Source organism: Cyprinus carpio, chromosome A24 (genome assembly GCF_018340385.1).
Source record: "Cyprinus carpio isolate SPL01 chromosome A24, ASM1834038v1, whole genome shotgun sequence".
Taxonomy (NCBI): Eukaryota; Metazoa; Chordata; class Actinopteri; order Cypriniformes; family Cyprinidae; genus Cyprinus; species Cyprinus carpio.
In genome coordinates, this window is record NC_056595.1 from 18490994 (window position 1) to 18505321 (window position 14328).

Here is a 14328-nt window from a genome sequence, read left to right on the forward strand (position 1 = left end):
ATAATTAAATGAAACAATAGCAATACAATATGGAATTGAATAACAGTGATCAAACAAGTGGTGTATGTTTGAATGTGGTACACGTCCTTTCCACAATCCAGTTTCCTCTCAATATTATCAGTCTTCTCACTAAAAAAAGCAAAAAAGCCAAAGCAAAAAGCTAAAATTCTGTTTAAAATGATCATATTTAAATAAATTCATAAGATTTTCCTCCACAACCAGTATGGAAAATGTGAAAAAAGTGTGCAGATTCTGTGTGGGCACAGTTGTGGGTAACACAGCCCGTGCTGCTCAATGTCACCAATGACGTCCGAATGTAGCCAAAAAAAGCAAAGCAAAAAAATCCTACACACACCACTAAGTGTGCATGTGCAAATATGTTGACATGTGCTCGACAATTCGATAATGAAATCCCACTGGGAACCACCATTTGGTCACAGCTTTGATTCTGTCATCGTTCCCGCACAAACTGCTCTCCTTCATCACCCGTTTTCACATATTTTAATAAGACCACACTTTAATGAGGGTATCTCAGCTAGCATGAGCCGAATCTCTGCAGTCTGCTTGCGCCCTGCCAGCCGTTCAGTAGAAAGAGACAGATTGCACGTCATTGTCATAATAGGCCCCTGGGCTATTATTAGTCCGCCTTGAGATGGACCTCCAGATTTGGAATAGACTAAAAATACAGGAGAAAGTGTGAGACAGTTTCAAGCCGCTACTTGAAACATCTAGACATGCACAAACAGGCACACAACAATCCATAGCTGTCCTTCAGACTTACTCGAGACCATCAAGCCATAATTAAAGAGTGTCTCTTGCTAACCACTCATTACCTTGTAATTTGCCCTTGTAGAGCATCAATCTAGTGCAGGACAGCAGGACGGCCCATTTCCTGTGCGCACCGGTATAGATCTGAAGACGTGCTAAGTGAGATGTCATTCACAGCAGACATCTCACACACAAAGACAAACGACACCTAAGAAAATCAAAGTTTGTAGCAAAATGATTGAGTTAGAGCCGAAAAAGAACAACTGTCATGATCGCCAACACAAGAATTCTTCATCCCGCTCACGTCCTTGATGCTAGATGAGGATGATAGGAACAACGATCGTGAGAGACTTTTCTAATCACTTTTATTTGACGATCGACCAGTGAGCTTTTGTGTACTTCCTGTGTGGCGAAGTCAGTGTGCGTTTGTTTCGTTTTAAGCCTGCTTTTCCTGAAGGGAGTAACTGATAACATTTTCCTCCCTAGTAGAATACAATAATCAGCTTCTAAATCCCTATCCTGTGGTCTATACTTTCCCTGAATTCAATTTCATACAGCACTGAGTCCCGGCAAATGATGTGAAGATCAGTCATCTAGTCACTGAGGCAGCAAGGGGCGTATTCGAGCAGGACTTTTTGCCATTAAAAGTGTGACGCATTTGCAAGCTTCAATTTCAGCTTTCATGCTGAGCAAGAAATAAAAGTGTTGCTCAGTTTGGTATGGACAAGCAGTTTCATATTTAAAAAAGGACTTTCAAGTTTGCCCTTTTCGTGACACTGAAGTCCATAGGTTCCAATTAAATTTTATTTCTTTAAAGGTTTCATTAACAAATCTTTCAGTGCTTGAAAGAAATAAACATAATTTGCATATTTAAATACGTCAGTCATTGATTCACAGTTAGGACTAGTGTAAAATACGGTATTCGGAAAGGTAATGACATGAACTATGGCACCCCTAAAGGGAATAAATATGAGAAAAAATATATTTCAATGCTTTCTCCCACAATTATATCGTTGGGTAATTATCCTGTATATAAATTGCGGGCATCAGGGAGCCGTTATTAATATGAAGTACATTGAGATCACTTATGAATCCGCGTTTGCTTTTACTTTTACTTTCGAGATTTGCGTTCACACGTAGATTACTCTACTATGAAGCGGCACTATTTACCACACATTTCACAAGATTAGATGTTTGTCAGTGGTGCTCAGGGTGTGCAAATCATTCGCCATCGTCCGATCAGTCATCTCTCCTTACCTCTCTCTGTTTATGTGGTAAGTGAAATTTTATGTACTGTTTTGTAAAAGGCAACCGCTAGCAAGCAGCTAACCATGTCCCTTTAATGGCTCCTTAGAACACATTATTCATTTTCCGCGCCTTTCCGAATACGGATTCGCTATTCAGGCACATCCCTAGTTAGGACTTATAGTTGCATGTGGTATGTGTATTCACTAGAAGAACCAATTCAGTAGAATCATTTGTTTGGGAATCAGACTACACAGGTTGTGCTGTTAGTTTTTGATTGACTATAATGAACCAGCTCATAATAATTTATTCACTCGGGTATCAGAATACACCAGTTGCTCTGAATGTTTCTGCTTAACTAAAATGGACCAGCTCATAAGATTCATTCATTCAGGAATTGGATTACACTGGTTGCTCTGCATTTTTCTAATTGTCTAAAATTAACAAGCTCAATGGGATTACACTGGTTGCGCTGTATGCTTTTGATTCAATAAAAAGAACCGGTTCATAACATACATTCTATCAGGAATCAGAGTAAACTGATTGCAGTGAACTGTATGAACTGAACTCATTATATTCTCTCATTTGGAATTCAGTCGACACTAAATGTGTTGTATATTTGATTTTCTAAAAATTACTGACTCATTAGATTCATTATTTTAGGAATCAGGCTACACTGGTTGTTCGGCATGTTTCACTAAGGAGAACCAACTCATTGGAATCATTCATCCACGTCACTTAGAGCATCATTCGGTTCCAGCATTTTTTTATGGAACTTTTCTCAATTAGAAGTTTCTCTGTTCTCAGCCCTAGTGGTAAAACATGCTACAGTACATCATCATGGATTTTCCCTTTTGCATTAAATAACCCTCTCAACACAGGAACCAACTGTCTGTCTGCATCTCATGAGAGAAAGACACTCTGGCCCCAGCACTCAGCGCTAAAGAGATTAGCATAACTCCATGGTCTTCTTTTTATTTTTTTTTCTTTTTTGGAGATGATGGTCTGTTTTGATTAGCTGATTTGGTTTGTTTAGGATAATAGGGATGTGGCTGTTTGTTGTGAAATGGTTGTGTGTGCGGCCACTGACGCAGCTAACGTCCCAAGGTTCAGGTGTGTCCCCTGATCAACTGACCTTAATACTTAAGAGACCCACAAGCATCGAAGGCTTTGAACTCTGCAAGCACCCACAGCCATATCAATGTGTAATGGCCAAGAAATGCGCAAGCACACGCTTCTACTAGATCGCCTTTCATTATTACAAATCTGTTCAGACTACAAAAAAAATAAACAAATAAAAATTATATATGTGTGTGTGTGATTAGAATATATGTGTGTATAGTTTAGAATAATTTTTATTTATTAGTTGTAGTATTTCAAGTTAAACTACACAAAATTAGAAATTATATCATTTTTAAAAAATATTTTAATTTCAGTTAACATTTATTTGAAGTAAAAAAAAAAAATTTAAAGGCTCTCCTCAAAAGGCTACATGAGACTTCAGTCCCAGAAGTGGATTTGATATCTGTGTAAAATTTTAATAATACCAGCACTACAGTCATATATTAAGACAAATCACAGAAATGACGAGTCAGGTTGAAGAGAAAAGTCCTCCAATTACCTCTAAAGTGTGTCTGAGTGGCTCTCACTGAACCGTGAGCCATCACAGCCTGACAACATCTGATTCAATTTAGCGACGAACCTCCTGCTTCTCACCGCCGCTACAGACCACTGCTCATCCAGATTCATGCCTGCTACAGGAAATCCATGCCTTAAAGGGGTCCAGACTTCTGCATTAAACCCACAATCGAGGGAACCACAATTTATATAGTAGTTTTCCCTAGTGTGCCTACATTATTTACTTAACAAGCAATACAAAAGAAGATGGTTATATTTGTGTAGTTTTACATTAAAAGAGACACTTCAGTCATGCTCACAAGGACAGGGAGAGAGAAGCTATAAAGTGAGTGCTCCAGAAAGAAAGAGTAGATACAATGAGGAAGGCAATGAGCACAATGAGAAAATAAGAGCGGGGGAAAGTCTGAGAGAATTTGGCCCTCATTTGTCTCTGCGGACAGGTAGTTAGTGGCTTACCGCTGGCTTGTTCCCTCACAGGCTGCTGTCCTGTCTCTCTGGCTCACAGTAAATCACATCCTGCAGCCAGAACCACTATTATTACCGGTCTGTGCACCTTCTCCAAGATTACACCAGTGCGGCAAAGAGGATTCACCCATTGAGAGTCTATTTATAACCTCTGATCCTGTGTTTCCTGACCCCTTGTTGCCATTTCTCATTGTTTTAATTGTTGGCTGGTTATGTTTAGCAGTTAGCGCCTACTACAAAACCACATTAAATCAAGAGCAAAAAGCACAGAGAAGGACATTTAAAAGTATTCATGTAGAATACAGTTTTTTAAAATTGAAATATTTCACAATATTAGTACTTTCAAAGCATTTTTAATCAAATAAATGCAGCCTTGGAAAGCATAAAAGGCTTCTTTTAAAAACTTTTTTTTTTTTTAAATCTTAACATATCAGTTTCAAAATACAATTACAAACATTTATTGATTACTTAAATATTAAACTATAACTTCATTTTAAAGTTTAACATTAGGCTTAACTAAAAAGATGAAATCCCTTCAAATGAGTTGAAAATGGCATCAGAAATCACAAAGAACAGAATAAAACCATACATTAAATGTGATGGCACTGAACAGATTGAAATTGTTTTTTCATTTATTAAATACAATAAAAGCAACCTATCAATTTTAATGAATTCAATATCCTGTTAACAACAACAACAACAAATTCAAAAATTATATTTGAAGTTCATGTAAAATGCTTACATTTTAGCTGCTTTTATGTTGATAATTCACTTGTCATTAAAAGCACAATACCTACATTGGCTATTGAGAACTGGGAATGCAAATAGCTTTCTCCAGGTGTTAAAGTTTAACACATGAAACACTTAATTTATACAATACATCCTTGACTGAAGCCATTTTAAACACCATTTGTCAGTGAAAGTCTTCCAGAAATATCCATTCTACTCAGCTTATCCCAAAACGTTTCATAAATTCATAAATCAACCCATGATGCACACAAGTTTCTTAATAGCTGTGGTAGAAAATCAAGCTGAAGATCTTCTGTACTGATTATTGCATTTATGTCCATTACAAATCCTCTTATAAGGATTCGAGCTACAAAGATACCTAAACTAGACATAATATCCCTGAACAGTTCCCAGTGGATCCAGAGACCCAAATTTAGCACAAAAGCAGTTCTGTCTAAATCTATCTCACCATCCCGCCTGATCCAAATCTAGACAGCCAGCATTTCATCGCATCTCCACTCTGAACTGCACATCAGCCAAGGTGTGGTACTACTTAACTAAAACATCGACTAATAAATAACATTACTGCAACAATCTAATTATCTGATAATGGCAAGGTTTATGGATGCTTTCACAGGCTTTTAACTGCAGTTTCCTGCATAATCGTTAAGATAAGCAACTCTCATGACATGCAGATGCTGTAAACACTCTGTTGCCAGGAGCTACAGACAGACAGGACTTAAAGCTGTCAAAGGTTGTGTGCTTATAGGGCTGTGTATCGGCAAGAATCTGGCGATACGATACGTATCACGATACAGGGGTTGCTATACAATATATTGTGATACTCTGCGATTCTGTAAGCAATGCGATATATTGGGATATTTCTTATTTTAGGAATATGATATATTTCTAGGAAAGCTGTCATTAAGAACACACCACCATATGCAAACCTTAACAAAAAAAAAAAAAAAAATTTGTTTAATAAGATTTGTTTGATATGTGTATTCCGATGCAATAATCTGTATTTGTAATATTCAGTATTTGTAACATTCTTTTTGTTCAGTATTAGTATTTTTGTGAAGATTCAAGTAAAACCTTAACAAATTAGTTAAATGTATATAAAATAACATTACAATTTTTGTGATGTATGTTTTTAGGGGGTGATTTTAAGGTTCACAGTTTAAGTTTACAATTAAGACATACAATGTCATAACAAAAAATTACATCTGCTTAATATCAATGAAAAATAAGGATTCCTAAAGAAAACAAAACAATTGTTAAACAATAAAATAAAATACAGATGTTGAACATTCTCAGAACCTTGCAACTTGGATTTCACAGGTTTGTCAGTTTGTATTTGTTCTGTGTGGAATCACCTAGACCGCGACACGACAGTTTGTAATTATATTGAGTGGAATGACATACACTGCAACAACATCACCTGCGACTGCAGCACGAGATTTGTATGCTGTTACACCGAGACACGGAGGCGATTAACGCCGTCTGCCGCACCCAGTGAGATGTCACCCACGCCGCAGTCCCAGGGCAGACGTTACCACAAAAGCTCAAATGACATCATACTTCAGCTTTGTACACCAAAAACAGAACTGGAACAATTCTTTCATCCTCCATTACTAGCAGCGAACTATTAATGCTAACATTAGTGGCGTGCCCTAATGCTAGTATTTCCTGTCACTGTTTAAGTTCAGAGATGAAGAATGCTATCTAGTGGTCAGGATACAAACTCAGAATGAAACAACTGCCATGAATCTTGTATGAATGTTTTTTTTTTGTTTGTTTGTTTGTTTTAAATATCGATATTCCATTTTTGTGAATCGATACAGTATCGCCAAACAAAATATTGCGATACTCACGTGTATTGATATTTTCTGATGGGTTAAGCAAAGGGCCAGAATACAGAGTCTTCTTCAAAAGCTCAGTAATAAAGTTGCAATGTTCACAGATTGTGCTATTAACTTGGATGATGACAAACTAAGTTTGGTTTGTTGATCACTATTCATCTTTAATCAGACTTGAGAAATTCCCTTGGAAGTTGGAACTACAATAGAATGAGTGAAGAAAGAAAGTAATTAAAACGAATCAAAGCACAAACAGAATGTCAGACACACTGTGAAATCTGCTGAGTTTGCTTAAATGTTATAAATGCTGCTTACTAACTACATGCATCTCCTGTATTACTAACACAAGATACACAAAGAAACACAGTCACGGAACGAAATTCCGATGAGTCACCATGAAGCTAAACCGCTTGACCAGTCATTCAGACAACTCCTCTCCATGCAACTGCATGCTGCAACATTAATTTAGTTGTGCACAGACCCTATCCTAACTATCAGTTACAACATCTTCCTAAAGTGCAACTAACCTTATTCTATTTCTGGTTGAGAGTCAAATTGCTCTCCCTCTCTCGGCACACACACACACAAATGTGTGTGTCATTGAGATGTTACCCAGGGGAAGAACAGATAATGAGCCTTTACTCTGGAGTTTAGGATAATCTTAACAAGCTACTGCCCCCACCATAAAACCCATTAGAGCAAGAGGTTCAACTACTTCTGGCAGAATCAATAGTCAGTCGACTAGACTAGAAATAGATGAACTACTAAACTGAAAATGTCAAAACAAGACTTCAGTGAACTCAAGTGAACTCGAATTCTTGTGTTCGGGCAACAAAAAAATTGCGTTTTTACACAGATGTAAAATTTTTGTCTGATGCCAGATTATTGTGTTGGGTTATTGTGTTAGTTATGTTTTTACACAGATGTAAAATTTTTGTCTGATGCCAGTAAGATGATAATTATTACATTAATCTCTAATCTTACAAAATTATGTATTGAAAAATTGTATTCTTTTTTAGATGTCCAAGTACCAGGTTTAACCACTAAAATACATTCATAAAGGGCCCTATGAAATCTCTAATCTTAAAAGCCGATTCCAAGTTTTTTACACAAAGGCCCTATGAAAATCATTTTTTTTTTTTTCCCAAAATCTTTTTTTATTTTTTTTTTAATCCGTTTTCATTTTTCTGGATTCCATTTTAATTTTTTTCTAGACTCCTTTTTAATGGTTAAATTAAATTGTATTAATCTAATTGATTTAAGTTTAAAACTTATACATTTTCACATCAATTTATTAAAAGTTTAAAGGGGTCATATGATACTTTTATAAAGATCATTATTTTGTGCATTTGATGTAACAGAATATGTTGATATGCTTTAATGTTCAAAAAACACATGCTTTTTCAAATACTGTACATTATTGTAGTCCTCTATGCCCCGCCTCTCTCAAATGCATTGTTTTCTACAAAGCCTCTTCTTCCGTTAAGTGAAGTGTTGTCTTATTTGATTGGTGAACTGATGCAATGTGATTTGACAAACACTGCAAGCACTCATCAGAAATGTAACACCCCTTTCCATAATCGTGAGCTTCATCTTTCAAAATAAATGTCAAGACAGTTAATAATGTCCTTGGTTTTACCATCAGTTCAAGCCCGAAAGGGGAACAGAGTCACGTGACATACACAGTGATGATGCTCATATGTGTTTGCAGTACACAAGCCACGGATGGTTAAGACAGCTGACTCTGTAATGTGACCTGGTCAGTACCACAACGCGCCATTTGAAGTCAATAGCAAATACTTAAACTATAACAAAACATACTTACAGTAGCTGACAGAAGGCCAGATTGTCGTAGCAAAGTCAGAATTACCTCCTCCCCACGAAACGGTCCATAAATCGTTGCTGTTGTAAGTAATTTTAACGATTCCTTTCGGAAGGCCAGATAAAGTGCGTTTGCTTTCACCTAGAAACACACAGCATCTCCCTGACATGGCTGCTTCAACACTAACTGCGGTTACTGAAACCACACCTTTTTTCTTTGCATGAACATATGGGCAGCATTACGCAAATATTTCCACATCGTGACGTATACATGTGGGGCGTGTTTGAATGAGCGTTTTAGGGGAGTCTTAACTTTGATAAAGAATATCTCTTTGGTTTTGAGACTTTAGTCTTTGCAACTTCAGGGATCTTATCTATGCACAATCAGCTTGTAACACTTCAAAGAGAAAGGAAAACATGAAATCGCATCATATGACCCCTTTAATAAAAATTACATGTTTGGGGCCCTATGAAATGTTTTATTTTTTCTTCACCATATGTTTTATTGTTACCTAATTCCGTGTTTTAGCATGTCTAATTATTTAAATGCATAAAAACACCTTAATTTATTCATTTTTTTCTTAAAATAGCCTTATGATTTTTTTTTTCCTCAGAAATTTTGTTGTGTATTTATTTACATGTTTCTGGTTATCTTTATAAACAAACCGCATATTTGAAGTCTAAACAAGTACAAAAAAACTCAAAACTACATTCCGTGACTCAAAAACAGTATTATTTTTAAATTATAGTGGATTTGGGCATCCGCCGTGACACTCACTGTGAGAAATACAGAAAGCGGAGTGAAACAAATTGTGAAAGGGCTTTCCTGTAGCGATACCAGTACAATATCTCTCGGTTCTCCACCAAACAAATTTGAGAACCAGACCAAACGGTTGTATAAATTAGGGCTGCACGATATATTGAAATTATCGAAATATCACAAATGTAAATATCGCAATATGCATATCGCAAGGGCGTGCGATATCTGAATCATTTTATTAATAGGCTACTTAAATCAAAACGTTGAAAAAGGTCAAAGTTTTAGTTTGACGCATATAGCAGATAATTACTTGATGTTAAAAAGAGTTATTAAGTGCAATAAGTTGCAGAAAACAACTCTTTGCCATCTCGTCTTGCTTTCTGACTCACACCTGAAGTGTGCACACAAGCCGCATCTTGCACAGCGTCTCTTCAGTTCTGCCGCCCAAGTCCAAAGCATGCGCATACACACAGAGACGCGTTTCAGATGGCGCACGAACACAGAGTTGATTCGTCTTTCGTTTCGCATCTCCTCTCCTCATGTTTGAACAGACACATACACACAGAATTATGTCAATAGTACCCCTCTCGACGATCATTCTCGTAAATACAGTCGGTTATGTTTTTAATAAATGTAAACAGCTGAGAAAGAAATCGGATGTGTATCATTATACTGGATCCGTGCAGTCTTTTTTAAAGGGACAGCAGCCTATAACATACGTGCTGCTGAATATGTCACTTATGTAAATCAAACAAAACAGTTATAACAAAGATTTATCTAAATTTAATTCATACAGTGAACAAAATGCAGTGTTATTTTACACTTAATCATTACATTTCTGCACCTGAATACTACTGTTTATTTTATCTATGCTTTGTAAACTGCGTATTTATTTTTCTTTCCTTTTTTATTTTTACTGACTGTTCACTTGCCTTTAATCATGTTTGAAGTTTCTTTGCTGTGGTATATGAAGAAGTACTTAAAGTGTATGGAAAGCAAAGTTACAATGATATAAAGTTAGTGTCATTATTATTATTATTATTATTTGTATGTTTACACTGATGTTAAAATGACATTTTCTGATTTGTGACATTACTTTTTATGTAATGCTTAAACACTGCCGGTCACTTTCAGAAGTTATAATGATTCTTTCTTTTCCAAAAACAAAACAAATTGGTTATAGAATATTACATTTTAAATATTTTAAAATATAATTGAAATTGATTTTACACACTTTAAGCAATATCGTATTGCATATCGAATATCGAATTTTTTAACAAGGTTTCGCATATCGCATTTTTCTTCAATATTGCACATCCCTAGGTTAGTATAAATGTGTGTGTATATATATATTTCTTAAAATGTATTTACCTTTTTTGCCAAAAGCCACTAACAGTTTCAGTAAAACTTTTTTTTTTTTTTTTTTTTTTTTTTAGAGGTTTTACCTTCAGTAACCTTCCTCCAGGGTCACATTATCTGTGTATATTAAAACCCAGTGAATTGTGTAAAATAAAGAACTTTGTAGTGACTGAACACATGGCGATTCCATCTTGAAAACACGTCAGGGGAGTGTGAACAGCACACCACTTGTTTAAGTATAACTAATGTTGCAAAGGGGTGGAACATTTCCGGTAAATTTTCTGAAACTTTTCATAAATCCCTGGAATATTACAAAAAATCCTGGAATGTTTCCATAATTTACTGGAAATTTTCCACCTTTTTGCAAGCCTATGTGTAACTGTGGCTGATGGTGTGGGGCCATTGAGATCAGCCAGTAACAACGGACAGTTCTCTTGGTAGTGCGAGTCACTTAGGCCTGCGTCAAGGCATGTGTGATGCACTCAGCCAGCAGGGTACCTATTAAGATAGTTTGACCAGCTTTTAAACCCTCTTTCTCAAAGATCGGACATAACCACCCATGAAATTTCCAATTTTCATCAACCAAGTGTACAGCTGACAGAATGTGGCTATTTAACAGTTGCGATGCCTGTGGATGTAGAAGGTTTTTACTGAAAAGTGCACATTTGTACCATCATCACCATCAAGAATGAACAGGTTGTCAGTTAGAGGTTTAAGAGGTTAATTGGCCATTTGCTAAAATGCCTGTGCATTACACTGGAATGCACAGGCATTCCACAAAGTTCCCCGGCAGAGTCAAAAAAGTCCCTAGAAAACCCCCTGGGAAAGTGAAAGGCAAGGCAAGTTCTAGGATGCCCTTTCCTTGCATTAGTAACTCTGAAACATGAGTCATGGCGTCCATTATCACATTTAGGGCAGTGATTTTCAAATGCACAGAGAAGTCTTGAAAGAAGTCTTTAAGTTGTCCAGAATAGGAAGATATCAGCATGTTATTTCAGCTCTCCCTGCAGGCCTGCTAAAACACACCCTGTTATGTGTCTGACTGGTTACACAGCTGGAGAGCTTCCTTGTGTATAAACTGCAACTGCTTTGGTTTTCTAGTCGTTGTGACAGTAAACATGATCAAGCCACTTCATTTTGTGCTCAACTCAGAGAAATGGCGCGCAGGGTAGAAGAAGGGGTGATATAGCGTGGTGGTTAAAGCTCCAAAATATGAACTGAAAGGTTGTAGGTTCAAGCCGTGAATCCTTTCCTTTACATAAAAAAAAGAATCTGTTTCTACCAAAATATTACTAAAGTCAATTGTGGTACCACGGTCATCCAAAAAGAATAAAAAAATGAAAGAAAAAGAAAGAAAGAAAGAAAGAAAGAAAGAAAGAAAGAAAGAAAGAAAAACACAATGAGAGAAGGACTTTGACATAGAACTTATGGTTACGATGTTCATTTTTGTAAGGACAAGTTCAACCCTGAAGGGATGAAATGATGATCTATTATCACTGGTCAAATTCAGAGGACTACATAAAAGTGTCAACTAAATGATGTATTATTCCATAAATAATTACAAACAAATCTCTCATGATAACATCATCAACCCTTCTGGAAGTTGACACTTTAAAGACAAATGTCAGATGAGTTGGCTGCACAGTCTTAAAAAGTCAGCCCTATTAACCATGATTCCACACAGTTAACTACTGATTATTAAAAAATGGACATTTGTACAAACATCACCATTAAATATTTCTAACAAACGCCTTGCAGTGCCACTACCTTGAAAATCGTGGAATGACCCTTTGGACTTTTCCAGCGTAACTTCAGTTAAATTAAAGGGGAAACCCCATCCCGCCCTGAAGCAGTAAATTAAACAAAAAAGTAAAAAAAAAAATAATAAAAAATAATAATAATAATAATAAAAAATATTAATATTAATATATATATAATATATATATATATATATATATATATATATATATATATATATTGCCTAACAGAGTCGCATATTACTTCGATAACAATGTTATCAGATTCAAGTATATTTTCCTTCGTGAATCTGATACTGTAATCTTGACTGAGTAAACAACGACTTGAACGGTAAGCGAGAACTAATGCACAATCTACTATTTACCTTTACCTGAAAATTTACTGAGGCTATTTTAACCATGTTTGTTGTTTTGATTTGTGGATGTTTATTTAATGTTTTGACATGTACCAATATCTGAAACATTTACAAATCTCCCATACTACGCCGAATCTCTCAGCGGTAGGATATTTAAACTCCCGGCGACACTGAATGTTTTGAAAACCTTGCGACTTCCAGAAACAGACAGTCTCACCTCGTTTTTTTCGACTTGCTTTCTTTCTTGTTGAGAACTCCGGGGACGCAGTTGGTGAGCTCGGTCCAGTCCGCGTGCAAGCCGCAACTCCAGCCGGTGGAGAAGCGAGAGAACAGCCAGGTCTCCTTTCGGTTCGGACGGTAGCAAGTACACTTCTTCTGACCCGGTCTACAATCACACGGAAGCTCCAGTCGAACATTTTGGACTAGATGCCGCCCGAATGTCGTCCCGCCGGTCTTTTGGATGTGGAGAAACACAATCACGTCTTCCCCCTTGATTTCGAAATCTATTTTGCGCTCGAGATCTTTAATAGGGAAGTAGTACTTTTTCACATAGTGCGGATCCGGAGTGGGGAAAATGGTCATGTCCTCTTCGTACCCGTGCGGGGAGCCGAAGTTTATCACCCCGGGCGCCACGTACTGGTACAAAATAAGCATGAAGAAGACAGATCCGACGACGATCAACAGAAATTTACTGGTCCTTTCAACCATGTTCCTTTCCGTGTCGTTTATTTGTTATCATTTCTCAGACAACAACAGTCCGCGGTGCTTCTGTGCTGGCTTGCACCCTTCTCGTCTCTCCGCAGACAGATCATCATAGGTCCACTTAAGAGTTCAGAATCTGGAGACGATGTGTGTTTGGATCACAGTCTATGGTTTGGATACATTATATCCACATTTCGACCAGTCCTACCTGTCGAAAATCCAATTCGAATCCGTTCACGGGACCCTTGTTACAGATGAAGGCAGAGCAGTCCTCAAACCTCGAGTTGTTGAGTCTTCTGTGAAGCCACCCGTCAGAAAATGCCTCCCTTGTCTCGTATAATTATTCTACACAGCGACACCCACTTTCCCCCCAACACACACACACACACACACACACACACACACGCTCGTAACTATGAAGAAAAGGCTTTGTTTGGAGTCCTCGCTTGCAGTGTTTTTTTATTTATTTATTTGGACGTTGACTATTAATAACAGATAGCCTACGTTTTTCAGTTTTTTTATGCCAAAGATCCTCAAATATGTAGATAGCTTTTAAGTGGCCCTCTTGATAAAATATAAATATTTTATATATAAAGACCGATTTATACTGTGTAAACAAAATAACAGTACAGTTTACAGAATTAACTTTGATTTTTATTTAACTTTTATTTTATTTGAACATGTTTCCTCATGTTTCATGGTGGACTTGCACAAGTAACTTGAAAGTAATTATTTAGCTTTATGCCGGTGCACTGAGCGTAAAGAAATTTCGAACGAGAACCAAAATATCAAACCTGTAGTAATCGAAGAGATTTAGAGTTGGTTCCACGACTCCACACAGAACTGATAGGGGGCGACACAGAAGAGTA

General features: G+C 36.8%; 1 protein-coding gene across 1 annotated transcript in view; it reads right to left on the bottom strand.

The window, feature by feature from the left end:
* The window catches only part of LOC109048996 (heparan-sulfate 6-O-sulfotransferase 1-B-like), a 48366-nt gene extending 34525 nt beyond the window's left edge, over positions 1-13841 (bottom strand). Inside the window, exon 1 of the mRNA XM_042714518.1 lies at positions 12975-13841. Coding sequence (XP_042570452.1) covers positions 12975-13465 — 491 coding nt within the window. The 5' untranslated portion in view covers positions 13466-13841. The remainder of the gene's footprint in view (positions 1-12974) is intronic.
* Between the last annotated feature and the right edge of the window lie 487 nt (positions 13842-14328).